The 26,979-nt window shown below is 64.3% G+C and overlaps 3 protein-coding genes across 5 annotated transcripts in view; 1 reads left to right on the top strand and 2 right to left on the bottom strand.

Annotated features, from left to right (window-relative positions):
• Window positions 1-55: 55 nt before the first annotated feature.
• On the bottom strand, window positions 56-12,581 carry UBE2J2 (ubiquitin conjugating enzyme E2 J2). Of its 3 annotated transcripts, XM_022598464.3 has the most exons (7): window positions 12,437-12,580; window positions 8,594-8,724; window positions 5,953-5,993; window positions 1,917-2,019; window positions 1,698-1,836; window positions 1,302-1,382; window positions 56-707 (listed from the first exon to the last, which is right to left on the bottom strand). In XM_022598464.3, the coding sequence occupies exons 2-7, from the start codon at window positions 8,722-8,724 to the stop codon at window positions 423-425; spliced, it is 780 nt and encodes a 259-aa protein (XP_022454172.1). In that variant the 5' UTR covers window positions 12,437-12,580; the 3' UTR covers window positions 56-422. The 3 variants fall into 3 exon arrangements, with proteins under 3 accessions (XP_022454172.1, XP_089758345.1, XP_089758351.1); XM_089902219.1 differs by lacking the exon at window positions 1,302-1,382 and having other exon boundaries at window positions 12,437-12,581; XM_089902225.1 differs by lacking the exons at window positions 8,594-8,724; window positions 12,437-12,580 and adding an exon at window positions 6,552-6,641.
• SCNN1D (sodium channel epithelial 1 subunit delta) lies at window positions 11,509-22,143 on the top strand. Its single transcript, XM_089902244.1, is given in 13 exon segments — window positions 11,509-18,347; window positions 18,349-18,395; window positions 18,931-19,088; window positions 19,091-19,137; window positions 19,213-19,394; window positions 19,571-19,856; window positions 19,858-20,088; window positions 20,282-20,399; window positions 20,527-20,609; window positions 20,684-20,778; window positions 21,028-21,100; window positions 21,180-21,438; window positions 21,441-22,143. Coding segments are annotated over 13 exon segments (2,724 nt in total). The 5' UTR covers window positions 11,509-17,612; the 3' UTR covers window positions 21,851-22,143.
• Window positions 22,144-22,547: 404 nt separating this feature from the next.
• Window positions 22,548-26,979, bottom strand: part of ACAP3 (ArfGAP with coiled-coil, ankyrin repeat and PH domains 3) — a 14,521-nt gene continuing 10,089 nt past the window's right edge. Inside the window, exons 15-23 of the mRNA XM_089902172.1 lie at window positions 26,896-26,965; window positions 26,676-26,770; window positions 26,392-26,597; window positions 26,113-26,217; window positions 24,989-25,087; window positions 24,685-24,905; window positions 24,372-24,481; window positions 24,070-24,180; window positions 22,548-23,983 (exon numbers count right to left, since the gene is read on the bottom strand). Of these exons, the coding sequence (XP_089758298.1) occupies window positions 23,836-23,983; window positions 24,070-24,180; window positions 24,372-24,481; window positions 24,685-24,905; window positions 24,989-25,087; window positions 26,113-26,217; window positions 26,392-26,597; window positions 26,676-26,770; window positions 26,896-26,965 (1,165 nt within the window). The 3' untranslated portion in view covers window positions 22,548-23,835. The remainder of the gene's footprint in view (window positions 23,984-24,069; window positions 24,181-24,371; window positions 24,482-24,684; window positions 24,906-24,988; window positions 25,088-26,112; window positions 26,218-26,391; window positions 26,598-26,675; window positions 26,771-26,895; window positions 26,966-26,979) is intronic.

Genomic DNA, 26,979 nt, shown 5'->3' with positions numbered 1-26,979 from the left:
AGGCCCCCGGCACTGCCTGCCGAGTCAGAGCTCCACACTAAGAACGCACGCAGAGTGTTGGATAGGCATCAAGTTTTATACTTTTAAGTGACCAAATCTAATAAAATGAAAAACAGGTTACTAAAATAGGTCCAAAAGACAATACAGGAGATAAGCTATAAAACCAAAGCGTGAGGCCCTCTCGCGGACATGGAGCCTCCCAGCCCCCAACGGACGCCAGGGCAGAATGAGGCCGGGAGTCTCACGTCTCCAAATCCAACTACACACTTTGGTTTGTGTTTTCCTTTTGAAGGTTTTTAAAAAGCTAACCCCAGGAGTCAGGCAGGCCCGCCCAGTGCTCGGCGGCACATCCAGCCAGCCCACGTCGAGTTCGGGCCCAGCGTCCCTCGTTTCCGACCACCTCTGCTGGTCGTGGCGGCGGCTCACTCCTGCGCTATGCTTCTCAGCACGTACTTGACCGTGTAGGCGAAGGCTGCAAACCCAACTATAACAAACAAGTTCGCCAGGGCACCGCCCAGGAGTCCGTGGTGCCGGTTGGCCTGCTGGAGCCCCGCGAGGTGCGGCCCAGCGCCCGGCGCGTGCCCGTTGAGGAGCGGAAGCCCGTTCTGGCCGTGGTGCATCTCCCCGTCTGGAACCACGTCTGGTAAGGGGAGAGCCTGGGGTCTGCTACTGAGTTCGTCTTGTGCTCTCTGTTTTTGCTTAATTTCCTAAGACAAAAACAGCAAGAAACAAGGGTTGGTTGAAACAAGCCAGCTCCTTCAGGGCTAGGGAGGGGACTGCGGTTTACCACAGAGACCCTGCAGGGTCGGCGGGCAATGGCTGCACGTTTCATCCTGACAACTGCCCTCGGAGGCAGTGCCGCTGCTAATCCTGTTTAACAGATGTGGAGGCCACATGACTTGCCAAAACCGCCAAGCCTACGCCTCACGAGCTAGGACTGAGCCAGGTCCGAGCTACTCTGAACCACCAGGGCCCCGACTTCCGTGTGGCTCAGCCTCCCGTTCATGGCCAGGTTGTCTGCTCTGGCACCAAGACCAGCAAGCATCCCTGCCCCTCACCCCTGGCCCCCCAGGACCTCGACAGGCCCAGCGGCCTTCCCCCGACTTCTCCCCGTCTCCAACCCACCATCCAACCCCCAGACCCCGGAGGAGAGGGTCAGGTCTTTGCACCCAAACACCCACCCTACTCCCGGTCTGCAGTACAGGAGCACACAGGAGCACATGTTCTCTGTGGAAAGTATTGAATCAAAGTGTCCCTGACATGGGGAAAGCAAAACTAATGGCCAACTTTCACTTTCTTACCTCCACGACTTCGGGAAACAATTCACAAAACACTTTGTCTTTTAAATTAAACACTAAACTTTGTGCAGCCAGTTGTCTTTTCTAGGAAGAGAAAAGAAGAAATATCAGCCCGAAGGCTAATTTCAATTCTTTCACATCTAAACACACACTGACAGGCAGTGGAGGGCTGCTGCCTTCTTGGTGTGGAAAGGACTCCACAGGCGTGCTCCTCGTGACAAGCTGGCTGCGGTCTCCTAAGGCTGTGTACCTTCCTGCACCATCCACGGGTGATGCTAGGCCTGACCCCTACTTAAAACGGGAGAGAAATGAAAGCCCGGTACCAAGGAGTCGCTGTCCTGACTGGGTACAGCAGCTGTGGAGACCAACCGCACTGCCCCCCTCCCACCCCCAGCTCACTGTGAAGTCCGAAGTCTCAATGCTGCCCAGGGTGGGGCCCTTCTCCACCATGAAGCTCAGGAGCCCCGTCAGGATGGTGGAGACGGACCAGGCCGGGTTCCACGTGTCTGGGTGGAAATCCGTGATGGAAAGACACAGCCTGAAGAAAGGGACCCAGTCAGTGGGGTACGCACTCCTCAGGACGCCAGTCCCACTTCAGAAGCACCCTGGACGCCTTACCTTGTGTTGCACTTAAATCTTCCATTGGGAGTTATCATATAAATACTAGGAGGTTTAAAAGGAAATTCTCTGGGAAAAATTAGTTTTCCATGATAATAGCCACCTGTATCAGAACAGAGAAGGAGCCTTGTCATTGTTCAGAGCGCGACAGGCCCTCACTGCCCTCAGGGTCCCAGCCCGGCCCAGCTAGGTCTCCCCACCCGCTACCCACCAGCCAACCATCCCTGGAGCACACACATCTCACTGGGGCTCACGACCACCAACCTAGGGGGGGCCCTTACCCCCACTGCCGACTACACGTCCCTCCTCCACCCTCGCGTGCCCCCCTCCCCGAGAGCAGAGCATCAGGACAGAACCTCCAGGCTCCTCGCTGGCCCCACGTCCACCCCCGCGAGTGGCAGCTCTTCCGGTCCCCTCACTGCTGCTCCACCTGCCTCTCCTCCACCAGACCACACCCAGCAGCAGGCAAATGCACCATCATTTCCCCCCCTTAAAAACAAGTAAACAACAAAACTCTAACCCCCCCCCACCGCTCCCCTCCAAGCCCTGCCAGATGCTCCGTCTCCTTTATGTAAAATTCCTGACCTTGAAGTCACCAGACATCCCCGCTGGGCCACGTGACCCCATCTCAGGCCTCACAACCATTCCTCAAGGCCCGACCGGAGCCCGGCTCCTTCTGGCATTCTCCCGGAACCTCCGGACCCTCCCCCACTCCGGACCTGTGTACTGACCGTCCCGGCAACACTGCCCCAGACGGGTACAAGATGGAATTCCTGCTTCTTCCCTCAAGCAGCAGCTCCGTCCTCTTAGTTATTCAGACTAAACTCTGGGGGGCCCCTGCTCCCGTATCACACCTACTCCATCAGCAAATCCCAGCGGCCCCACCTTCCCACAGATGCAGCCCCCAAAGCTTGGAGTGACCTCACCGGGCCCCTGGCTTCCATCCCTGCCCACCCAGCTCCAGGTCCCACCATCCCGTCCCCACTGGAGGCCTCACCCCCTTGCTCTCAGGGTAGCACCTGGGAGCCTGTTGGAAATGCAGAGCCTTGGGCCCACCCACACCGGCGGGGCAGAACGTGAGTTTCACAGGATTCCCAGAGACGTGTGCGTGTCTGTGCATGTGTGCATGTACAGCGAGGCTTGGGGTAGCTGCCCTGTCCTCCCACTGGAACTCCCAGCTGTCCCCCCAGCCCTGCAGGTCTCCGCTCCAGCACCCCACCAGGGGAAGGCCTCCCACCGCCTTGTACGGCTGCAGCATCCCAGCTACCTGGTGTGCTCTCGCTTCCACTCCCACTGTCGGGGGGTGGAGGGGTGACTGAGACCAGTGTCACCTGTGAGGACAGCTCAGCACACAGACAAGCCCACCAGCAAGGGACTAACTCTAGAAGCGATGCTGAAGCACACCTGCAACCCACAAGTACTGAGAAAAGCCCAAATGGAAAAGGCGCAGGAGATGGGAACAGGCGCTCGGCCCAGAGAAGACCATGGTGGCGCGGTCGTGACGGGAAGCAGTGGGCTCACACCACAGGGACACTGTCCGTCTCGCTCAGTCGGGGGCGGGGGGTGGGGGTGGCGACCCCGCCTGGCTGATCCAGAGGGGACCCGCCGGCACCACCCGCCAGTCCCCAGAGGGAAGGGCTGCGGGCGCGGCAGAGCACAGCGAGGGGCTCAGGCAGAGCCGTGAGCAGGGTCCACGGTGGCGGGGCCTGCAGTTCTCCTTGCACCCAGGCGCACACTCCCAACCTCAGAGGGTCCGTCCCGGGCCAGGAGGTGCATCCAAGGGCGTGAAAGGCCCCTGGGCCTCTCCTCCGGCTTCATTCCAAGTGTCCGCGGGCACTGAGCCCCGGGACAGACAGACAAGACTGTGAGCACGGGGCCGGGAGGAGGCCTAGGAGAACCGCGCCTCCGGCCCCGCCCCGCTGACAGAGAAGCTGTTCGGGGCGATCCCTGGGCCCTGCTCCACCCCGGGACCCGCCCCGGCCACACCATCCGGTCCACACAACGACACCGCAGAGTCTCAGAACCAGGCACGGTGACTCCCCCAGTTTTATGATTTTAAAAAACTATGTTAGCTATTCTAGGTCCTTCGCCTTTCCGTAAGTTTTAGAAGCAGTTTTTGAATAAGCCTGTGCTCACCTACAAAAACCTCTGTTAGGGTTTTAATGGGATGCTGTAAAACCTCTAGACACAGATCAACACTCGTGTACTACCGGGAAGCCCACCTGAACTGTGAAACTACTGTCACAGTTTTGGCACCGACAGAGCCCAGAGCAAGGACCAGGTCAGCGGGCAACCGACACGGAGCCAGACAGACGTGGACGTGGGAGGGAAGGGTCAGAGCGTCCGGAAGTCAGAGGAGCAAAGGAGGAGGGAGCCAGAGTCCACACATCAGAGTCCACACAGGCCCAGACCCTGAGGCCTGAGAGCCATCCACCAGATGCGGCGATTCTGAGGGTCCCTCCGAGACCCTGATGGGAACAGAGTCAGCAGAGGATGGCACTGCAGACAGCAGAGCCCTGAGCTGAGGAGGGGACAGGCATCAGGAGAGGGCACAACAGCAGGTGCTGAGGGGAGAAGGGCAGCGTGTGGGCGGGGTGCAGCGGAGGAGGGGGAGGGCAGCAGGAAAAGCTTTGGCCTCCGAAGGAAAGCTTTACAAGGAGGATGAGGACTTTCCCAGCCTGAAGACCGGGAACAGCAGGGACACACAGGAGAACAGATGGGGCAAATGAGAGCAACAGTGACAAGGTTGGGTCTGGAAAAGGAGAGCCTTTCATCCAGCTCAGAGGGGCTGGGTGGGCGGGGGTCTCCTGCAGTCCCAGCCGCCACACCGCTCGCTCGGGGCTGCCCTCTCCTCTCCCTGCCACCTCTACCCTCTGCCCAGGTGTCAGCCTCACTTACGCCACCAACAGTTCTGGCTGGTCCTGGGCGCAGTGTGTGTGGGGCTCTCGTCACATAATTAGTGAGCAGTGTTCTCTACTGTACGTTAAACACTAAAAGCACAAAGAATAAGAAAACTCTGACACCAGGCCTAACCCTACTCGCGAGAGAACACTGCTCGTTCTCGGTGTCTGTCCAAGTTCGCTAAAAACGTATCGTGTGTTTCTAAGCGTTTTAACATGAGCTGTGCAAGCTGTTCTGCGGCCTGTCTTCGCCCTTTCTCCTGGAGCCCCACGCGAGGCCGTCACCGAGCCCGGTACCCTGCGGTCATGACACGCCCACCCTATAGATACGCTTCTGCACACTGTTTCCCCAGGGCAGGTCATCCCCCAACAGGGATTCCTGGGCCACAAGAGTCCCACGAGGCTAGTGACTTGTCTGCCCAACTACCCACAACACTCCTGGGCGTCCAGAGCACCCACACTTCCTCCCCAGTAGCACGGGTCCTCTAGTGGAATCGAATGCACAAGCCCCCAGTAGGAAGACACAAGTGTGCTGCTCCGGCCACCCGAAATCAGACCCAGGGACTAGAGTGCCCACTCGGCCACGGCTCTGTCCCAGGCTCCACCACCCGGAGGCTGGCGCCAGGCTCCCCTCAGGCCCCTGGAGGCTCACTGACCGACAGCTCCGAGATCTGTCTGCAAACACCAGAGGATGCTGGGTAGCATCACCTGACCACGGCAGGCCCTGCGGCCCCTACACCTCAGGGTCCTACCCGCACAGGGGCCCGCCCCTCAGCTCAGAGGACTCAGCACAGAGTGAGCGCTCAGAAAACGGCCTTTCTTTCCTTCAACAATACACGTTAGTCTTACTTTTCCCCCGTCTGTTCTCTCAGCTCTGATCCCACTGACGTCAGAGGCTGGGTAAATTCGATAGTCACAGCAGCCCCTGAAGACAGAGACACATGGGCAAAACCAAACCGAGCAAACCCCTCTATGACTTGCAGGAAACCAGAAGGGGCTCCACACGCGTGCGGTCCACCTCACGCACATCCAAACCAGAAACAGTGTTATTTACAAATAGAAGGTGTTTCTCTGGCAAGGGCAGCTCTGAACACAGACGCCGCCACTTGTTCCTCTAACTCAGGGCAAAGACTTACCTTCGTAGGGAGTCATCTCAGGGCCTCGGACCACATAGTGCCTGAGGGAGGGAAGAAAATGAGTTGGCTTTGGGGACGGCAAGTTCTCCAAAGTCTGAGTCACTCCAAGGCCGGGGTTTTTAGCGCCCACCCGCAACTAGACGTTCACAGACGCTCAGTAGGGGAGCTGAAGGGTGAACCCGACCAGCTACCCAGCTCCCAGCTCTGCAGCTTCTCCAGCTGCTGGCACGTTAGCCGCTCTGTAACGGGATCAGAGAGGCTATGTCTCCCAAGTTTTCCACAGAGTACTTCTGTATCCACAACACAATATGCAAAAAGCTAATCCTCTCTGTCAACTGACGATTTAAAAGTTAACTTCACGGGCTTCCCTGGTGGCGCAGTGGTTAAGAGTCCACCTGCCGATGCAGGGGACGCGGGTTCATGCCCCGGTCCGGGAAGATCCCACATGCCGCGGAGCGGCTGGGCCCGTGAGCCATGGTCGCTGAGCCTGCGCGTCCGGAGCCTGTGCTCCACAACGGGAGAGGCCACAACAGTGAGAGGCCCGCGTACAGCAAAAAAAAAAAAAAAAATTAACTTCACAATTTATTCTTGAGACGTACCTGAAATCTGGTATTTTTCAGCATGCCCAAATATCACGCAGTAGCTAACCCGGGAACAGCTGGAGACACGCAGAGGCTGGGTCCCCGGCCCTGACGTCCTGGAAGAACCAGACTCGACCTCAGAGCAGCTGCCCTCCAGCAGGAGGGACAGGGACAGCCCGTGACTGTCACCAAAGTCCTCACACACAGAGAGCCTCAGTCCAGGAGCACCAGCCGCCATGGACTCTGCTCTCCACGTGAATAAACGAGGCTTCATCTCTACGTCAAGAAGCATTTGAGCTTATGAATTTTTTTTTTTTTTTGGCCACAACTCTCAGCTAGTGGGATCTTAGTTCCCCGATGAAGGGCTGAAACCTGGGCCCTCAGCAGTGAGAGCGCAGAGTCCTAACCACTGGACCGCCAGGGAAGTCCCTGAGCTAATGAATCTTCAAAGAAGACAGAAAAGCACAAAGAAGAATGTAGACCTAACCAAAAATACCACACCAGACACACTGAGCACAGGTCAGTAACCGCCCCTTTGGGCACTGCTTCCCACCAGGACGCTGCGATAACATCCGACTCAAAAAATACTGTCGTCCTGTGTCAGCAGACCAGGAACACACCAAGGAACGTGGCCTTAATTTGTTACTGCTCCCAATTCCTGTGCCCAATCTGAGGACACCGGGAAGGGCCGGTGAGCAGGGCTCTGAGAGCGCCCAGCAGCCCTGGGGCAGCAGAGCAAGGAAGGCTTGGAGGACAGGCATCTTCCAAAAAAACGCGCTCTTCTCCCAGCTGAAGCGACAGACACCCACAGCTGAGCAGAAGAGCCCACGCAGCAGGCCTGACACTGCTGTCCTCAGCCAGCGTCTGGGAACTGGATTCCAAGGGGTTCTCATCACCCCAATGCATCTCAACTATTTGTGCAAAAAACGTACTTAGTGCTGAAGGGAAGCCTGCTGTCCTGCTGGGCGTCTGGAACACTGGCGGGCACCAGGCAGAGGTGCCCGTGACCCACCCCACTGAAATCCCTGGTGCTCAGTCCCGAAAGGGTTTCCCTGGTGGATACACCTCACAGGGCTTGTCACAGCTGGCCACAGGGGAGGGGAAGCTTGTGTCCGGTCTCCAATGGACTCTGCCCTGCGCCTCTTCCTTTGCAGCGGGTCCTAACGAATGATGGAGCGTAGGACCCGACTCGACTCACATGCAGCAGGGGCCCACACAATGAGGATGTTCCCCTAGACTGCCATGGAGCCCATCTGTCCACCTGCCGACTACGTCCTGGGGGCCACGCTTGGTTTTTGTCGTCTGGGGACAGGGAGAGCTCTGCTGCGACACTGATGCCTCCCCCACATGCCAAGGCCAGTCTCCCCGCTGAGACCCTCCACCCCACCTGCCAGTGCTGGCCCTTCTCTGCGAGCCAAGGGAGGAACGCAGACCCAGAATCCTCGAATACCTGTCCAACCTGGAAAATGCTTTTTAACTCAGATCTCTTTTCTCTGGATTTCAAAAAATTTTTTAAGTATTTGTTAAGAACAAAACATAACAAGGAGAAAACACTCCTTAATATTTCAGCCCTACACTTTGTCTCTCACAAAATCACCAGCAAACCTGGTAGGAGCAGCTCTTCTACAACACGGCGACAGTCACTATGAAATGCATATTCCCAAAACACAGAGCTGGAGCATCAGGACCCGTCCCCCCGTCACCAACTCGCCAAAGTAAGACAGGGCGCCTCACAGCACCAAGAAGCAAAGAGCAGAGAAGGAGAGTCTAAACGTGTAGCTTCTCCAACAGCCGTGAGGCCTGCAGGCCCCAAAGCCTCCCCCAGGAAGGACCTTCTCTCTGGCCCCAGCAGGCAGGGGTCAAGGACAGCCCACCACACCCCCAGCTGCTGCCCATCGTGAAGACAACCGGGCAGCGTCCACAGGCCTCACAGTCCACTCACACCTGCCAAGGGTACAGGAGCCCCTTCCCCGCGCCGAGATGGCCCATCCGGCCCACACAGCCCAGCCCGAGAAGCCGGGTGACGGGTGGTGTGGGCGAAGGAGGATGCAGAGCCTTACCACTCAAGGATGTTGGAAGGGAGGGGCTCGGCACAGATGTAAGGCACGGGGTCTTTCTTAATCCGGAGGTAGTCCTGCTTCAGGCGCTGCGTCGCTGTTGTGGGTGCTCTCTTAGCGCTGTTGCTGCTCATCTGTGGAAGACAAAGGTCTATGCTGACGAGAACAGAGGTGTCCCCTGCCGCCCTCCCTACAGGCGGCCTCCGCCACCCAGAGTCAAGGCTCATGGGCCACGCTGACTTGCCTGAACCCTCAGACACCCGCGGGCCTCGCGGAGTCCCCTTTCCTGTCTGCCTGCTAGGATCTTCGCTGACACGACATCGTCCGACAGAAAGGTTAAGAAAAACCCTGCAGCCACACTCCTGTTTTCAAAGAACCTCCACGGGGAGAGAGAGCTCTATCTGCAAGGGTTGCGGGAGGAGGCCCTGACCGCCTGCCACGTGAGCATCTCCCCAGTGCCGTGCTGGGTGGTGCCACTCCCCCGCCACCGCCCACCGAAGCCCGCTGTTAAACATTTTCCAGCACACCTACCACTGGTCACAGGTGGGTGGGAGCAACAGAGGAGCAGAGGAAGAGCCTCTTTCTGGGACTGGAGAGAGAGATGGGGACCCCAGAGAGACTCAGGAAGCGGCAGCTGGACAGGCAGAGATAAGGAAGTGTCCTGTGTCCAGGACACAGCACTGGGTCACCGCGGCAGGAGCCAAACACGGTGAACAGCGGCCAATGAGGCCAACCAGGGATGCGAGGCCGGGCCATCAAGCGGTGCCCACAAGGATTTTAGGCCCAAACCTTAAGGCACATCAGATCTTCTGTTAGAAAGGCCACACTGGTGGCCCAGCAAAGGATGGATGGGACACCATGGGACATACAGGATGGCGCAGGACAGCACTGAAGGCTGTGGACAGGGAAGGAGGGAGCAGGCATCATTCAAGGCAAGAGACCTGAGGGGGCCCTGGGACACCTCAGCTCTGCCCCAGAGGCGGGAGGGCGGGATGGGGACGCGCAAGACAAGGTTCCCCACTCTCACGGGCACCACAGCGGCTCCAGCTCGATCCACTTAACCTACCAGGAATTTCTCACAACGTAAGGTACAAAAGCAAAAAAGTTCTACTGCTAAAAATAAAGCACAAAAGCCACTGGGGTAAAACATGGTGGAGACAGAGAGCACACCAGGGTGTGCAGCTCAGGATGGACGGGAGTGTGCAGGCTAGAAGAGAGGCCAACTGGACGGGGGGGGGGGGCAGTGAGGGAGGAGTCACTCTGCCCGTGTTCCCAACCTGTCCCGCTGCAGCACCGGGACGACAGTGGCCAGGATCTCCACCTGGAGCCACTCCCCGCCTCACCCCAGCCCGGGGCCTCTGCATGCCCCTTCCCTCCCATCAGCCTCTGCCCACGTCGCTGCACCAGAGGCCATGGACTCCTGCCCAGTGGGATCCTCCTCAGAGTAGCCTCCCCACCAGACGACGACCAGGGCTCGCTGTCTCACTCTGCACCCCCGGGGTACCCGCAGTGGTCCCGCCACACGCATCACAGCGCAGCCCTGCTTCCTACTCTGGGGCCCCTAAACCTCGGATCCCCATTCACCCCCACTCTCCCGAGCCCCACCACACGCCCCTGATGCAGGGCCCGCTGCTCTGTCCGTCAGAGACCTCGAGACTTCCGCCCAGCCTCCCGGCTCGCAGTCTCCCTCCATTTCAGTCCATCCTGTTCGCTGAAGTCAGATGACTTCTCGTCGCACAATTCTGATCGCAGCCCTTCAGGAGGCACCCAGAACTAAGCAAATAAACGTCAACACCTCCACCACGTGCCAAGAGCTCTCAGGAGCAGCCCCAGACCGCCCTCTAGCGCCCGACTCCCAGGGCCCCCGAGACGGCCTGAGCCGACCCCGTCCTCATCCCAGCCACACGGCCGCTTCCCGCTCCAGCCTCTACTGGCAGACAACTCGCCGAGGCCCTGGTCAAGCGCCTCCATGCCACCCAGCTCCGCTCCGCACAGGTGCCCGCCAGGCCCCAGCAGACATCACTGGCTGTTGTGCCCTCGCAGGTGGCTAGACCAGCCTGGGGGGAGCACTCCCTCCGCAGCACCGCCCCAAAGGCCGGAGAAGCCAAAGGGACCAGGGCGATGTGTAGTGACAAACACAGCGACAGTCCAAAAGTAGGGCCACCACCCAGGACTCGTTTCCTTTAACTGCTCACCGTAAAGTTAACTCTGCCGACACAAACCGGCTCACTGGGTAATTCAGATACAGCCGTGCGGGCCTCAGTCAAGCGGCCAGCTGGGTGCTTCACAGAGGGTAGCACACGGCCACAGAAAATAAATAAAACAGATCCTGCCCGCCTGGGCACAAATGGACTTTTCTCTCGCTTTGCTTCCAAAGCCGACTTACAATCCAGCTACCGGGTCCCTCAAAGGAAAGGGCTCCCTCTGCGCAGCGCCCTCAGGCCCCTCCGGGTGACTTCCGGTGAGCCGGCCTCTCCCAACCCGCCCGTGCGCACAGACCAGGCGCCTCCACAGGCCATGAAGCGCTCCTCAAGGGCCCTTCAGGCCACGTCCCCACGGAGAGAGCATGTAACGCGTGTCACACTGAAGTAAACAGGGCGCAGACGTTCAAAAACAGAACAGAACAAGAAACAGGGCCCGTGCACAAAACTGCAGGGCAGAGAAGCTGAAGGCGGGCAGCCCGAGGCGACGTCTCGGGCACAAGTCCCTCCGGGACCGCGGGGACAGACGTGCCGCCCGCCCCTTTCTCCCGCTCGGCGGCTGCGTACTCCAGTGACTGTGCGGCACGAGACCTTGGCCTGACCCGCCAGAGGGCACGTGACACACCCGTGCCCGGGACTCGCACGGAATTCTCTCCCTTCACCAGCAAGGTTGCTTCACAGGCTGGACGGAGGCCCGGGGCTGATGGGGGCCGCCCCGCCGCCACTCCCGCACCTGCCAGAGATCGGCGCGGCCAAAGTGTGCGGATGACTGAGCGCCAGTTCTAGGTGCCGAGATCCAACGATGCCTGCAGACACGCGGGACCTTTCAATCAAGCGAGACCCTTAAGTTCCTCTCCGCGAAAACGAGCCTACACCGAGGGCCCCGCACCTCCAAAGAACAGAGCCCCGACCACCGCCCTCACTAGCTCCGCTCGCCGCCCCCTCCACCGGCTGGGGCCTGACCTCTCTAAGTGTTTCATGCCTGGGCCCGCGTGCGGTCGGGAATGGATGGGAACTAAACATAGACCAACTAAGTGGTACTAACTGGAAAAGGGGCGAGACGCTTACACATGGCCAGACGAGAGAGCGGGCGTGCACAGGCGAGGAGCCGGCCCAGGGCCCACTCCGGCCGCCCGGCGTGGAGCTTCCCACTCTGACCGCCCGGATTTTCTCTCAGTTACCACCCCAAGGGCGTCAACCAGGCACGCTCACTGCTGGGGGGACATAAGGGGCGGTCTGGGGTCCTAACTGCTCGGGGATGAAGCGGCGGCGGGCTGGACGGCAGTCACCCCATCCCAACACGGATTCCCAGGACACTTTACGAACCAAGCTCTACGCCGGCCCGTCCTGACGGCGGCCGCAAGTGTGCCACTAAGGGAAGGCCTTTCCGTGGGACGCCAACCGTGTAACCACCCGAATCCCCAAGTTGGCCGGAGGGAGAAAGAGCCGACCCGGAGCCCCGGGCGCCCCGCCGTAACCGAAATCGGGTTCCACGCACGGAAGCTCCAGGCCGGGCCCCGCGAGCGCGGACGGGGTGGGGATGGGCCGTGCGGAGGCCCTGCGCCCCCCGCCCGCCGCTCGGGCCGGCTCCGGCGGGGCGGACGCGCGGCCGAGGCCCCGGCACAGGCCCGCGGCGCGTGCTCACCTCTCCCCGTCGCAGCGCGTGGGCCGCCGCCGCGCTCAGGCTCGCCGTGCTCGAGGCCAGAGCAGGGAGCGAGAGAGTGGGGCCCGCGCCGCACAGCTGCACCGCGCCAGGACCGAGCACACCCCGACCGCCGCCGCTGCCGCCGCCGCCGCCGCCTCCGCCTCTGCTTCCAAGATGGCCGCTCGCGGGGCGGGGTTATCCACGCTTCCGGTTCCGGGGCGCGGTTAGCCGGGGGGCGACCTCTCTAGGCTGCCGGGCGGACGTCGCCTGCGTCTCGCAGCCGCCACCCTCCCCAGGAAGCGGAAACAGTAGGTGCATGGGCAGTGGCTTGCAGCCTCGCGGGGCGGGGCCCGAGCCCTTCTGTACGTCTGGTCGGACAGCTGCGGCCCTCCGGTTGACCCTTCAGCCGCAGCGCTGTCCGGCTGGCGGCCCCGGGGAGAGTCAGCGGCCGCAGCGGACCGGGCCCCCCCACCGAGCACGTTCCCCCTCCTCAGGACCCCCGGCCTTCCGCGGGAAGACAGGTCCTGTTAGAGGGTAACCCCCGCGGTGCCGGCGTGAGCCCCGCCCGACTTCTCTGGGACGCCGACCCTCCCGCCGGCCCCCTTTGAAAGGATCGGCCCAGTGCGGACTGGGGGGCCCAGTTCTTGTGCCCATTTAACAGGAGAGCGCGGGAGGCACTCTGCGTCCCCGGGCCTCAGTGACCGAACCACCCGGGGCCCTGAGAATCGAGTCCTGGGTGGCCTTGTGTGGCTGCGGTAACGCGTGGGACCCGGAGCCCCGCCAGAACCTGTGCCAGGTGGGGTCCGCCGTGGGAAGGCTGCCCAGCCCCTGCCCAGGGGGAGAGCTGTCCTCATAAAAAGTGTTGCACTGTTTCCCGACCGAATTTTCCACCCAGCCCATCAATAAGGTCATTATGCACCGTGGATGCCGCACTGAGGCTGGCTTTCCGCTCCCACGGCCCCCTCTCTGGCCCTGGGGGAGGGGGAGGCAGAGCAGGGCGGTGGGGCGGCCAGGGAAGGCCGCGGGGGGCAGAGGGTGCTGCCACCGGGACAGCATCAAGACAGCCCTGACCACGGGGCCTGGAGGTGTCGTGTGCACCTCACATCTGCCTTGGGGAACACTGGGGGGCACGTGAGGATGGCACACAGGTGGGGTTCTGGAAAAGGGAGGGCTGGGCAGCTGGGCAGGCCGACACACTACCCTTCCTGGTGAGTGGGGCTGGGGGTGCCCACACAGGCTGTGCCATTGCCGGCTTGGCTGTGAGGCTGGTGGTGCTCGTCAGCCAGGACCCATCTGGAGGGGCCGTCGCTGGGCAGAGTACAGGGCTCCGTGCAGCAGAGCTGCGGTTCAGACCCCAAGTTCTCACCCCTGACCACGACCCTGACTGCCTCTCGGAATAGACCACCGGTCAACGGGGTAACTGACCACGTGGCGATTGACGGTGGACTCCAAGCCCTGACGGGTGTAGCCGTGGCCACTGGCAGAGGGCGGGAGGGCGGCCACGCTCACCCCCGAGTCTGGCCCACCCAGGGCACCTCAGGCAGGATCTGAGCGGCCACTGCAGGGCTGGCCCCTGGCCCAGGGGAGAAGCAGAAGGAGTGCCCGTCGTCCCTCGGCCCAGCACCAGCACGAGTCGGCCCGTGGGAAGCCAGCCTGCTACGTCTCTGGCCCCCAGTGTCCCCCGGCGCTGGCCCGCCCTCCTCCTGGGGAGGCTGGCAGTCCCCAGGCCCCGCCTCCTGCTGCCACGCTCAGGAAATAGCGCAGCCTGCCCTTCACTCCCCCGCCTTCCCCCCAACCCGGGCTCTGCCATCCCCACACAGGGTGGGCCCAGCTGTTTCTAGCTCACGGAGAGTTCTACAAGGGAGGCCACCCTGAGGTACCAGAGTGTTTCAAGCGCAGGTGTGGGGCAGACCCACGGCCGGACCCTGAGCCCCACACGGGCAGCGTCACGCACTCTGCCCACCGCAGCCAGCCAGAGCCCCTCTGTGGTGGCAGGAGCCCCTGCCTGCCACTGCGGTCAATGCCCGGGGGATGGAGAGTTTCTGCGGTTGCACTGAGGAGGCCCCTTACCCTCTAGCGGGCATGAACTCCAGATGGTCCAGCTCCAGGGCGGGGAGGATGCCCCCACCTGCCCACCCCCCCAGGAATACCGCACACACGTGCAGAGCCCATGAGCTCAGACTTCACGTCTGTTGCACTGGAATTCCCCCAGGGCCAACTCTGAGCTGTCCCTGAGGGTGGAGGTGGAGCCCAGGCACCCGCAGTCTGCAGGGCAGCCCCGGCCTGCAAAGGGACGCCTTGGTGCCTCTAGGCCCAGCCTCGGTGAAGGCCACCACTTGAAGGCTAGGGCCAGCTGTCCTTCTGGGGAGAGGGCGGGGGACGGGGGCCCTCCGCCTTTCCCTTCTCTAATCCTTTCAACATACAGCCGTCAAGGGAGCTGGGGAAGCCCTGTCCCACCCCAGACACCACCTACTGCTCCTCCGGGGACCGGAGGGGCCTGGTGAGGCAGGCGAGGGCACGGGCCCAGAAGGGAGGAGGGGGCTGCTGGCCTCGCTGCCACTGGACGCAGTCTCTGTGTCTCTGCCCTCCCAAAGGCAGGCTCTGGGGTGGCCGCCTCAGGAGGAGGAAGGAGGGGCTCTGACACTGGCCCAGTGACATCAGTTGGTCTCACCTCTGAGCCTCGAGGAAACTTAATCCCACTTTGTACCTGAGGAAACGGGCTCAGAGAGGTTGAGTAACTTGGGCAACGTCATACAGTCGATGAGTGGCAAAGCTGTGATTCGCACTCACGCCCAGATGAGTCCAGGGCCAGCTCTTCCTCAAGCGTGACTTCCCTCTCCCAGGGGTCTCCTGTGGCCATCTGCCTCCTTCCAAAGCCACGAGGCTGGTGACCTCACACCTCCTCAGAGCCAAGGCCCCACCAGAAGGGTCTGGTGGAGGTGGGGGCTTCCTCCCTCCTCTCAGCCCGTGTCCTCAGCACCAATTTGGGGTGGGGTGTCAGGAACCCAGAGCCTGTGTTGGGAGGGGCAGAGGGCCTGAGCCGACCCCTCAAGCCTGGGACCAGGCTGAGGGTCCGGTCACTTGGGATGACGAGGCCTCTGAGTCATCCTAGAGCCATGTTGGGTCCCCCGGCATGTCACCCTGGGGCTGTTCTGCCTCCAGCACACTGGCTGGCCTCATGCAACCACACTGAGGCCGAGGGTTTCAGCATCCGAGATGGTGTGTCCCTAGGGTGTGGTGCCATCTTTGTGGGTGGTGCGTGGTCTTAGTATCTCCTGGGAGGCTGAGCTGTGGGCGCCATCTCCCACCTGGGCCCCAGCTCCTTCCCACAGTCCCCGCCTGTCCCAGGGGCTGGGCAGCCAGCCCTGGCAGACCCCTGTGTTCTGGGAATGAAGGCCCCTGCCCAGCGACCCTTGGCCACAAACACCTGTGGTCAGAGGCCTGGCAGGTGGAGGTGAGCAGGCATCCTTGCAGGCCAGGCTGGAGGAGAGTGGACAGGGCAGGGGGCATGCAGGGTCTGCTGCAGCGGGGTCCCTCCTCGCCCTCCAGAAACCTCGGGCCCCTCACCCCAGCCAGGGCCAGGGCCCCAAGCCTGGCGCGAGGAACCGGGGCAGGAAAGCTTCCCACCGGGGAAAGACGCCGGTGCCTGCAGCCAAAGGCTTCCCCTTCCAGGACCAGAGCAGGTGTGACTGCCCCCAGCTGGGTCCCTCCCCACCGCCACGTCCCACGCCCAGCCTGTTATAAATAGGAGGCTGCCTGGCCAGCATTGGGCCACGGCCTGCTTTGTCACCTGCTAGAACCGCCACCAGCACCGCCACTGTCGCAGCCACCCAGCACGGGAGGTTGGAGGCACCCACACAGTGAGGCTCCAGCCTCAAGGTCCCAGGGGTGCCCGAGGTGGCCTGTGACCGGGGCAGTTGGGGCAGGCCACCTCTCCGGGTCTCCCCTGCCTGAAGCGGAGGGGCCACGTCCCACGTGAGAGGGCAGGGGCTCCTGTCCACACCTTCATCACGCCACCCCCACTGACAGAGGGCTTGCTGTGTGTGAGAGGAGTGTGTGTTCGTGCAAGTGTGTGTGTGTGCGTGTGCTGCGTGAAGGGGCCATGCACCCCTGTTCCTGCTGCAGCTGAGGCGTCAGGGACCAGCGGTGCCCACACTCACCCCAGCGCATCCGCCCCAGTGTCAGGACCCCGCTCCCCGTCTCAGGAAACCCTGGAGGTGCCTGGGTCTCCAGAGCCACCCTCCTCCTGCCCCGCCAGCTCCAGCTGGGGTGGGAGGCGGCCAGTACGGAGTCCCATAGAACCTTCTGGAGCCCCTTTTGCCTCGCCAGTATCACAGGGCTGAGGGTCCTGCCTTCCCTGTGAGGGCTCAGTGTGATCACGGGACACACGTGTGGGCAGCGCTCTGTCCCGTGTGGGACCCGCCATCAGCACCCCGTGCTGGCATGTGCCCCTGGCCAGGCCACCTCCACAAACCCGAGGCCTGGGCCCCACACAGCTGGCAGGCGCTAGGGTGCCTGCACGTACCAGCTGAATGCACCAGGCCCTTCCTCTGGCTCAGCGCCCTCCCCAAGCGCCAGCCCAGGCCCCATTGGCTGGAGGGCCAGAACCCAGGGGGCTGCACCCCAAGTGTGAGAGGCCTAACAATTCAGACCAAGATGGGGACATTGTGGGAAGTCCGCAGTAGGCCCGGGCAGTGACTCAGTGCGTGTCCTGGACCGGCAGGCCTGACCTGGTCAGGGCTCCACGGCCCTGCGCACTGGGGGACCTGGGTCCTGGGACGCTGGAGCCTCCGGGTGGGAATGGGGGCCAGGCAGGCCTCGGGCCCACCTCCTTGCGGCCCTCAGATCCCCACCACGTCTGGCCCATCAGCCTGCTGCCTACTTTTCCGGAAGCCCGAGGCCCACGAATGGACCATCCCTGGGGACTCAGCTCGGTGGACGACGCCCCACCCCAGGCCAGCAGCGCCCACCAGTCTACAGGTCTGACCCCTGGCCCAGATGTGGCCAGACCTGCCTGGCTCCATCGGCCCCAGTCAAAGTGGCCATGCTGGCCGCTGAGGGTTGGTGGAGGCCGTTGAGGCCCAGAGTCCCGTCAATCCTCAGCACTGGGCTCTAGGCCCACCCTGAGCAGGTCACCTGGCTGCCCCTCACCAGAGGCCCCTGGCCCACTTGGCAGATGGCAGCAGAGACCCACCCAGCCTCGAGCCTGCCTGCAGACAAGGCCAGGCGTGGCCTGAACACCATGTCCCCTGCTGTCCCTGCCCCACCGCCCAGGCTCGGCTCTGGCCATGACAAGACACACCCGCGGAGGCCGCCTGGTTCCCTGCCGGTCATCACAGGGGAGGGCCGCAGCGTCGGTCCCAAGTATGGACCAGCTTCTGATGGAGCCTCTCTTGGGCATCAGCAGGCCGAGCTGGGCCACTGGAGGCTGAGGGACGCGACGGTCCCGGGAGTTCCCAGGGACAGAGAATGGAAGTCGATGGCATGGCCCCGGGTGGGGACACCTGGGTGGGGTCAGACCGGACGGTGGGCTGGGACCCCACTGAGGCTCGCTTCTGGGATTCAGGTTGGAGCCGTGGCCCAAGCAGCTGGTGGGGGGCCGGGGACCCGAACGTGCCCCCAGCTGTTGCCGTCGCCACCACCGCCCCCGCCCGAGGAGGGGCGTGGGGAGAGGCTGGTGGAGCTGCGCGCCTCGTTGAGGGAGCTGGTCGCCACCTTCCGCACCAACAGCACCATCCACAGCGCCATCCGCCTTGTGTGCTCCAGCCAGAACTGCCTCAAGACTGCGTCCTGGGGGCTGCGGCTCGCGCGGGCCCTGGGCGTGCTCTGCTGGCAGCTCGGACTCCTCTTCGGGCAGTACTGGCTCTACCCGGTCATCACGACGGTGTCTGTATACTCGGAGCGCAGCGCAGCGCAAGCTCTTCCTGTCGGTCACCCTGTGCGACATGAACCCGCACCGGTGAGGGCTGCAGCCAGCTTGGGGGCCCCTCCCCACGTGCGGTCACAGCGGGAGCCCCCATCGTGGACGACTTGCCTTCCCCAGCCCTGAGACCCGGGAGCGGGCTAAAGGGCAAGAAGAGCCGGCGGAATCTTGGTGTGACCACTGCCACCTGGAGGGACGCCGAGGCGCTGGGCAGCCCGGGGAGGGGGAGGGGAGGGTGGCAGGGGACTTTCCAGAAGGGCAGGCCCCCCGAGAAGCGAGCAGGGCAACACTCCAAAGACAGGGAGGGGCCGTGAACGAGCCAGAGGGTGGCGGGGTCCACGGTGGGCGGGGCAGGCAGGCCAGGGATCTGACTTCCCTCTGCAGCCCCCAGCTCCCGAACCCCCTCCTAGGCTTCTGAGGACGGCGGGGGGTGGGGGCCACTCTGCTCTCTGCGACACCCAGGTCAGTGCCATGAGGACCAGTGTGGCTCTCCCCGCAGTGTGCGTGGCTGTCGTGGGGACTCGGGGCCTGGCTCTGACTCTGCTGCCCCCCACCCTGGCCCTGCCCCCAGGCCACACCCAGCCCGCGGCCCCCTGCGGGCGCTGGGCAACTTTGCCCGGCAGAACATCTACTCCCTGTGTGGGTTCAACTTCAGCGACAGCGTGGACGCCCCGGGGGCCGAGGCCCTGGGCCCCGAGCCCACCTTCCAGCTGGACCGCGGGATCCACCTCCAAGGCTGAGCCCCCTGGGGGTCCAGAACAGAGTGGGCTGCAAACTGGTGAGTGTCCCAGCCCTGGGAGGTCTGCATGGGATGGGGCAGGTCGGAGCCCCACGCTGACCCCGTGCCGCCCAGTGTAACAGCACCAGTGGCGACTGCACCCAACAGGCCTACTCCTCCGGCGTGGTGGCCACCCGGGAGTGGTACCACTTGCACCGCGTGAACGTTCTGGGCCTGCTGCCCACGAGGACGGCCACCACAGCCGCGGCAGACACTGTCTTCTCCTGCCGCTACGACGGCCAGGACCGCCAGGCCCAGTGAGTGCAGGTGGGTGGCTGCTCGCCCCGCCACGCCCCATGCAGTGGTCTGCCGGCCCCACGGCTCCCTCCAGAGATAAGGCAGCTGTGGTCCCCTCCCTGCAACCCCGGGGCTGCACACAACAGGGTGATGGGTCAGGGGTATGTGCGGGTCTGAGCGTGGCCCCTGGTTCCAGACACTTCCAGACCTCGCACCACCCCAGCTATGGCAGCTGCTACACCTTCAACGGTGTCTGGGCCGCGCAGCACCCCGACATCGCCCACACTGAGTGCCAGCCTGGGTTGGGTGTGGGCGGGGTGTCCAGGCCGGCCTGGCCTCACCCCCGGCCTCCCCCAGGGGTCAGCCTGGCCTTCGGGGCGAAGCAGCGGGATCACCTTCTGCTGCCCACGGAGGCCGGCATCAAAGTCGTGATCCACACGCGTGACCACACGCCCTTCCTGGAGCGCCGGGGGGCTTCAGCATCGGCCAGGGACTGAGACCACCTCCGAGAGCTGGGCCGCCCAGCCTCAAGGCTCCTGGCCTCCGTGCCCAAACCTGGGGCCTCGGGAGCTCCAGGGCAGGGCGGCAGAACTGAACTGCACCCCCTCCCCCCAGGACAAGGGGCACCGGCTCGGGAGCCCCTGTGGGCACTGCACAGACAGCACGGGGGGCGTGGACGTGCAGCTGCTGTACACCGCCTCCTGCACCAGGCAGGTGAGGCGGGGCCTGGGGGGCATGAAGGAGGGGGGAGGGGCCCAGGGAGGGGGTTGGGGAGTGGGGGGGGGCTAAGGCAAAGAGTGGGAGCTGGGGGGCGGACAGGCCAGTGGGAGGGAGGTGGGCGGGCGGCAGGCCCGGGAGAGGGGCGGCGGTCCTGGACCCACAGCTCCATTCCCCGCTGTTCCCCCAGGCCTGCCTGGTCTCCTGCTTCTGGCCGCTGACGGTGGAGACCCGCTCCTGCGGCTGCTTCTTCTAACCCCTGCCTACGGGGCCCGAGCACTGCAACAACGTGCGGCACCCGGCCTGGGGTAGCCCCCCAACCTGCCGGCCTGCATGGGCTGCGGGGGGCAGAGTCCCAGGCTGCCCCGTCAAGGGCAGACCTCCCCACCGCCCCTGGGTCATTCCTAGCAGGTTCACCCATGACCCCCTCCCCAGGTCACTGCTTCCGCCGCCTCTGCAAGGACCTGGAGACCCACCGGCTTCCCTGCGCCTCCCGCTGCCCCCGGCCTTGCAGGGGAGTGGGGAGTGCCGGGGTGGGGTCCGCCCAGAGGCACCTCGCAGGGATGTGACGGGGTCTGTCTCTCCCAGGGAGTCTTCGTGCAAGCTCTCCGCTGGGACCTCCAGCTGGCCTTCCTCCAAGTCAGCCGTGAGTCCCGGAAGTGGGGTGAGGCCTCATGGGCAGAGAGCCCTCCCCGGACTGACCTGTGTCCCCGAGGCCCTGCCCTCACACTGCCCCGCAGCGCCCGGGGAGGAGCCGCGGCCACAGTGAGCCTTGTGTGTGCAGGGCGGACCAGGCCCCTGGAGCCCGAGCCCCAGGTGGGTGCAGCCTCCTCCTGCTGAGGTCATGTCCTGGTGCCCCCCCCTGCCATCCTCGCCCTCCAGCGCCCCCAGGGATGGCCCCGCCCCTCTCGCCTGCACCCCGCCCCTCTCGCCTGTGCCCTGCCCCAGGAGCAACCTGGCCAAGGTGAACATCTTCTCCCAGGAGCTCAACTACCGCACTGTGGACGAGGACACCCGTCTACTCGGGCGAGCCACCGGGCCGAGCGGCGGGGGTGGGGCAGGGCTGGCGCCCGGGGCGCGCCGCTCACCGCCCGCAACACCCATATGTGCCGCAGCTGCTTTCAGCCACGGGCAGCCTCTGGAGCCTGCGGTTCGGCTCTTGTGTCCTCTCAGTCGTGGAGATGCTGGAGCTGCTGCTGGATGCCGCGGCCCTCGCCCTGCTGCTGTGCTGCCGCCAGCTCCGTGGGGCTCGGGGCCAGCCCAGGGCAGCCACGGGGATGCCCGCTCCGAGCCAGAGGCCGGCTGGTGGCCGGGTAGCTGCAGGCATGACATCGAACGCCCGGGGGCCCAGCTCCATCTCCCATGATGTTGCAGGGGCTCCGGCAGGGGTCTTGGCTGGAGGTCAGCCCGGTGTGGGCCCCGGAAACTCCTGACACCTGAACCAGCCTGCGAGTGGCCTGACCCTGGGAGCTGTGGCGGCAGTGGGCTCTCCCACTGTAGTGGCGGCAGTGGGCTCTCCCCAGGGCTGGCCAGTCCCGCCCCACAGGGCCCCCCCCCCCCGCCGGCCAGCCGAGCCATACCCGGGGCCCAAAAAGCAGCGGCACCAGAGCCCGAGGGCGGGAAGGCGCCAGGCACTAGCACGTGGGGCCTTCTTAGCGCAGCTGCCTGCCGGGCAGTGACCTCACAGGTCTCAGGGAGGCCTGGGGCAGGGAGCAGGGGAGTGTCCCCACCACTCGGGATCCTCGCGTTCAGGGCGTGACGGAGCATCTCCCGTATGCAGGAGTGTGCGCGCGTGCATGAGGTGGGGGGGGGCGCCCCAAGAGAGTGTGTTTGTCTGGTGTCAGCGTCATACATCCACGTTTCCGAGCATCAACACGTCTGTCTACACCTCCGTGCAGGTGTGTGCAGGCATTGGGCAGAGCCCCCCTCGCTCAGGGCCAGTGGGAGAAAGGGCAGGACGAGGCCCGGGCACTCAGTGACCTGGGCCCGCTTTGCAGTAAAATGGATGATTCTACCTGGTGGCTGTAGTGTGTCCTGCTGCGCACCCCCCCACTCCCCCCACCCCCGCAGCGAGCTGAAGACCTCAGACCACACCCCCACATCCTCAGTCACGGACACGGTGGGAGCTGGGGAACGGGAGGGCGTGGGGCCAGAGCTTGCCCAGGGGACAAGGCCAGGGCCAGAGCACCCTCGCCAGTTGGTGTCCATCCCAGAGGAGAGCAGAGGGCCAGGGAATGGGTTATCTGGGGTATCAGGAGTTGGTTTTAATCAGAGCAGCCCTGGCTTCCACGAGGCCGCCAGCAGGGGCACTGGGCTCTGCCTTACTACACGCTTTGGGGTCACGACTGGTGCTGTCCCACGCAGGGCCTCCCCTTGGGGAAAGCAGGGGACGCAGAGACCGCCCCGCCCCCGTCCCCAGCCAAGACAGAGCGGAGTGAGGTGGGCGAGGCGAGGGGGCAGGTGCCAGTGGCCCTTTATTAACTGTGATCTGCAACGGAGGCGGGTCCCGCCAGCCAGCCGAGGCCGCAGCAAAGGCTCTGATGCAGGCAGTGGGGCGGGAGGCGGGGGCAGAGCTCAAGCAGGGAGAGAGGAAGGCATTGATTCTGCTCTCTAGGGGTCACAGCCAGCAGGAGAGGGAGCTGGGAGCCCAGTCCGCACCCACCTTGCTGCCCATGGGGCCTCCCTGGGCAGTCTTTGCATAGTGAGCAACCAACTGGCCTTGGCCTGGCCGAGGGCCTGAGTTGGGGAGAGGCCCAGCCGGTGCCCCAGGGCTCTGGGAAGGGGAATGCAGAAGGCATCAGAGGGCCCTGGGTAGTGAGCCAAGGCCCCATGGGTCTAGCCGGAGGTGGTGGGGGGGAAGGCTGGCGAGGGGGCAGGGCTGAGCTGCAGGCGCCTCCCCTAGCAGCAGGCAGAGCTGGGGGTCAAAGTGGTCCTTGAGTCCAGAGAAAAGACGTGAAACAAAGTGAGAAGGAGATCATTGTAGAAAACCCCTCAGTCCGTGACAAAGGATGTCGGATGCAGGGGTGGGAAGAGCCACACCCCTGCCACCCGCTGTGGGAAAGGGGGGGGGAATGGGTGGGGCTACGGGGCACGAGGGCCTGCATGGCCAGCCACACGGCCTCGGGACATCCGCACCCAGCCAGGGCTAAGGCCCCAGGCCAGAGCCCCCCAAGCACCCAAGAAGCCCAGCCTGGATGCTGGGGTCACTAAGTGAGGTACGCGGGTTGATTCCCTGGATGGGCGGCCCCTTCTGCCCTCGCCACGTGCTGGTGGCCAGCCACCAGCCCCAGGGCCTAGTGGAGGGGTTCTGGGGATGTGGGAGGGCCCCTACTAGCAGGTCAGTGTTCTTGGGCAGTAAAGTGGGGGCACAAGGTGACACAGGCCCTGAGGGCAGAGTGGGGCACCAAGCAGCATGGGCCCCAGGGATAGAGGGGCATGAGGTGACAAGGGCCTGGGGGAGCAGAGAGGGGCACGAGGTGATGTGGGGCCTTGAGAGTGGTTTGTGACACGAGCCAACCCAGGCCCCCTAGGGAGGGGTCACCCGAAGACACAGGGTCCCTGGGTGGGGTGATGCAGCACCTCCCAGGGGAGACATGGAGCTTCAGAAGACTCAGTGCTGGGGTCCTGCTCTGGGCCGTGGGGGTCAGGGCAGCTCCGAGGGGGGCAGAGCAGGCAGCAGGGCTCCAGGAGCTCCGGGGCTCTCAGGAAATGGGCCAGTGGGGGTCCCGCCAAGGCCCTGCCACCCTAGCTCTCATCCAGGTGGAGGCTGATGAACTCCTGGATGCACCTGCGGTACTGGAGCTCGGTGGGGCTGCTGCCAGCCAGGGGCCCCGGCTGGCCAGGAGGCGCCTCGGCCTCACGCATCTCCTCGGCCATGCGCGCCAGACGGAGACTGGAGGAGAGAGGGCCACGTGAGGCGCTTCCACCCGCCGCCCACTTCCTGCCGCCCGGCCCCCGCCACCCCCGTGCTGTGCTCACAGCGTGACGATGTCTGCATTCGCCTCCTGCACCGCAATGCTCAGTGGGTCCTGCTGCGTGTGGTCCAAGGCATGCTGGTCCGCCCCCCGCTTCAAAAACAGGCAGACCTGGCTGAGGGTGGAGGGGCAAGTCGGGGCAGGCCCTGGGCAGGTCCTGGCAGGCGACCCGGGTCCACGGGGGGCAAGGGGGGGTGGGGAAGGGGAGGGTGGGGGAGGAGGGGTGGGAGGGGAGGGTGGGGGAGGAGGGGTGGGAGGGGAGGGTGGGGGAGGAGGGGGCAGGGGTGCGGCCCACCCACGACTCACCCGGTGCGGCCCAGGAGCGTGGCATGGTGCAGGGGCGCCCGACCCCGGCTGTCTCTTTGGTTCACGTCCGCTCCGTTTTGCAGAAGGAATTCACAGATGATCAAGGAACCCTGGGGGTGGGGTGGGGGGTGGGTTCAAACCAAGCGGAGCCACAGAAATGGTCCCTTGCAGGGCCCCTGTCCCCCCACCCCCTACCCCCCCACCCCCGCCCCACGCCTCCCTGGGTGCCTCAGCAGGACCGAGCCCGGTCCTCAGCAGAGGGCGAGGGCCCCGCGTGCGCGCCGTGGAAGGGTGCAAACCCGCGCCCACTTACCCCCAGCACGGCCTGCACCAGCGGCGTCTTGCCCTCGTCCTCCGCGTCAGCCCAGTTGACCTCGGCTCCTTGCGCCAGAGCCGCAGCCAGTGCGGGGAGGTCTCTAGTGCGCGCCGCGCGGTGCGCCAGTAGCCCGGGGTGCAGCTCGCGCACGTCCGCCAGGCCCCAGGCCTCCGCCTCTCCATCTGCCTCGCCGCTGGACTCCTCCGACTCGGCACCCTCTGCGAGGAGGGGGCGGTCAGGGCCGTTGACCTGGCCCGCGGTGGGGGACAGGTGGCCCGGGACTGGGGAGCTGCACACCCACCCTCCTCAGTGACGCGGTCCACCACGGAGCCCACGCCGAAGGCCAGGACATCCGAGCTGCCGTCGGAGCTGCCCCCTAAGCCGCTGTCGCTGCTCAGACCTGCAGGGTACGCAAGCAGAGGAGGTCCTGAGCGCTTCTGCCTGCTCCCACAGCCCTGCTCCCACAGCCCTGCGGGAAGGCTGGCACCCTACCCACCCTCCGGGGGATGCTGGGGGGTGAGGGAGAGGGGAGCCCTGCCCAGAATGGGAGGAAAGGGGAGAGAATCAAGTAACAGCTTGAGAGAGCCAGTATCGCCTGTCCCCCAGAAGCACAGCCACAGGTGGAAGTCCGCCCTCTCAGGTCAGCCCTAGCTGTGGCCGGTGCAGGCTAGGCAGTCACCGCCCAGAGGTGGGGTCTTTGCCAAGCCCCAGACACAGCCCCAGGCCACAGCGAGCGAACTTGGCCCTGCTCACCCAAGGGCATCCCTCACAGATGAAACCAGGCTGAGGGGTGGTGAGACAGCGCTCTCTGCTGCCTGAGGGGACCTCCGTCACCCCAGCAGCCTGGCCAGTTCTTGGCCCCGACCTACGCCTTCTGCCCACACGCCCCAGGCCGGTGGGTGCTGACAGACGGTTAACGGGGTAAGCCCTGACTTGTAGCATTTGCACCCCCAACTCCAGCAGGGGTTGGGGAAGATGCACACAACTGTCTCTCAGGATCCGGTCCAGCCTCCAGCAGGCACGTGCACATGTGCATGGGCACACGCCCACACATATACACACCTATGCACTCACAGGTGGTCACCTGTATGCACAGTCACACCCTTACACACACATTCCTGTGTGCCCACAGCACACGCGCCCACATCACTCCTGAGGGTCACGGCCCCAGCCTCCAAGCCAGTGGCCAAATTACCCCCGGCCCCTCAAGATACTGTCCCAGCCTCAGCCCTGCTTGACCTCCAAACTCTCCCCATCCCCAGACCAGTCCCTCCTGCAAGGAAAGCCCGTCCCTCCGGTCCCTGAGCGAGTGGCCGAGGCTGTCCCGCACTCATCCACCCTCCAGGCGAGCGTGCCTGGCTCCTGCCCTGCTGCCCCTGCTGAGCGGGGGTGTGGGTGGGGGGTGGTGGGCAGCAGGGGACTTACTGCGTGGACCGGCTGCAGCAGCCCCCGCGTCGAAGTAGGAGAAGAGGGAGTCCAGCTCATCCGGGCAGAAGAGGGAGTCCCTGCGGAACCTGGGCTCTGTGGAGCCTGCAGGGCAGGAACCAGGCTGTGGTGGGAGGTGGGCAGAGCTTGGGGTGCCCCTGAGCCCTGCCCCCGCCTCCTACCACCCCCCCACACCCCGGCCTCCCTGGGATCCAGAGTCTGGAGGCTCACGCCCTGCCCAGGCCTGTGAGCTGGGGCGCACCTGCCAGACCCTCCCACCTGAGCACAGAGCAGCCACAGAGGGCGGGACGGGCTCCATCCGGATTTTGCTGCGGCGGGTGGTGTGGGCACGGGGGGAGCTGTGGTGGCGTGGGCACTTCTGCGCCCGCCAGCGCCGTGGGGCCTCCCGGGCCGGTGCCGAGGGCGGCTTCCGCACGAACTTCTTTTCCACGTATTTGTCCTTGATCCAAGCCTCCTTGTCCTGCCTGGACCAGGACTGGACGTGAGGCTGCACTTGTGGGCCGGGGGTCCCCTGGCCCTGCCCAGGCTGCCCCCCACCTCACCTGGGGCTGCTGGCCGTGGGCTTCCTGCTGCCCGGCCCTGCGCACTGGGCCTCGTAGATCTGGTTCACAGTGCTGTTTCCCAGCTCACACATCAGCTGGCAGGAGAGGGTGGTGCGGGCATCAGCCCAGCTCACTGAACGCCCCCCAAGCTTGCAGACCTGGCTCCCGCCCCCGACCCGCTGCCCCCAGCCATCCAGAGGCCTGTGACGGCCCCCCACACCTTCAGCAGCTCCGGCTCCCACGAGTCCAGGGTCAGGGACCGCACCTTGGAACAGTGGACGCCCAGGCTCCTGGATGGCGAGGT

The sequence above is a fragment of the Delphinapterus leucas genome, chromosome 1 (genome assembly GCF_059928025.1).
Source record: "Delphinapterus leucas isolate spDelLeu-1000000601 "Yukka" chromosome 1, BTC_Dleu_Yukka2, whole genome shotgun sequence".
Taxonomy (NCBI): Eukaryota; Metazoa; Chordata; class Mammalia; order Artiodactyla; family Monodontidae; genus Delphinapterus; species Delphinapterus leucas.
The sequence above is the reverse complement of the archived record's forward strand: the minus strand, read 5'-3'. Positions and strand labels throughout refer to the sequence as shown.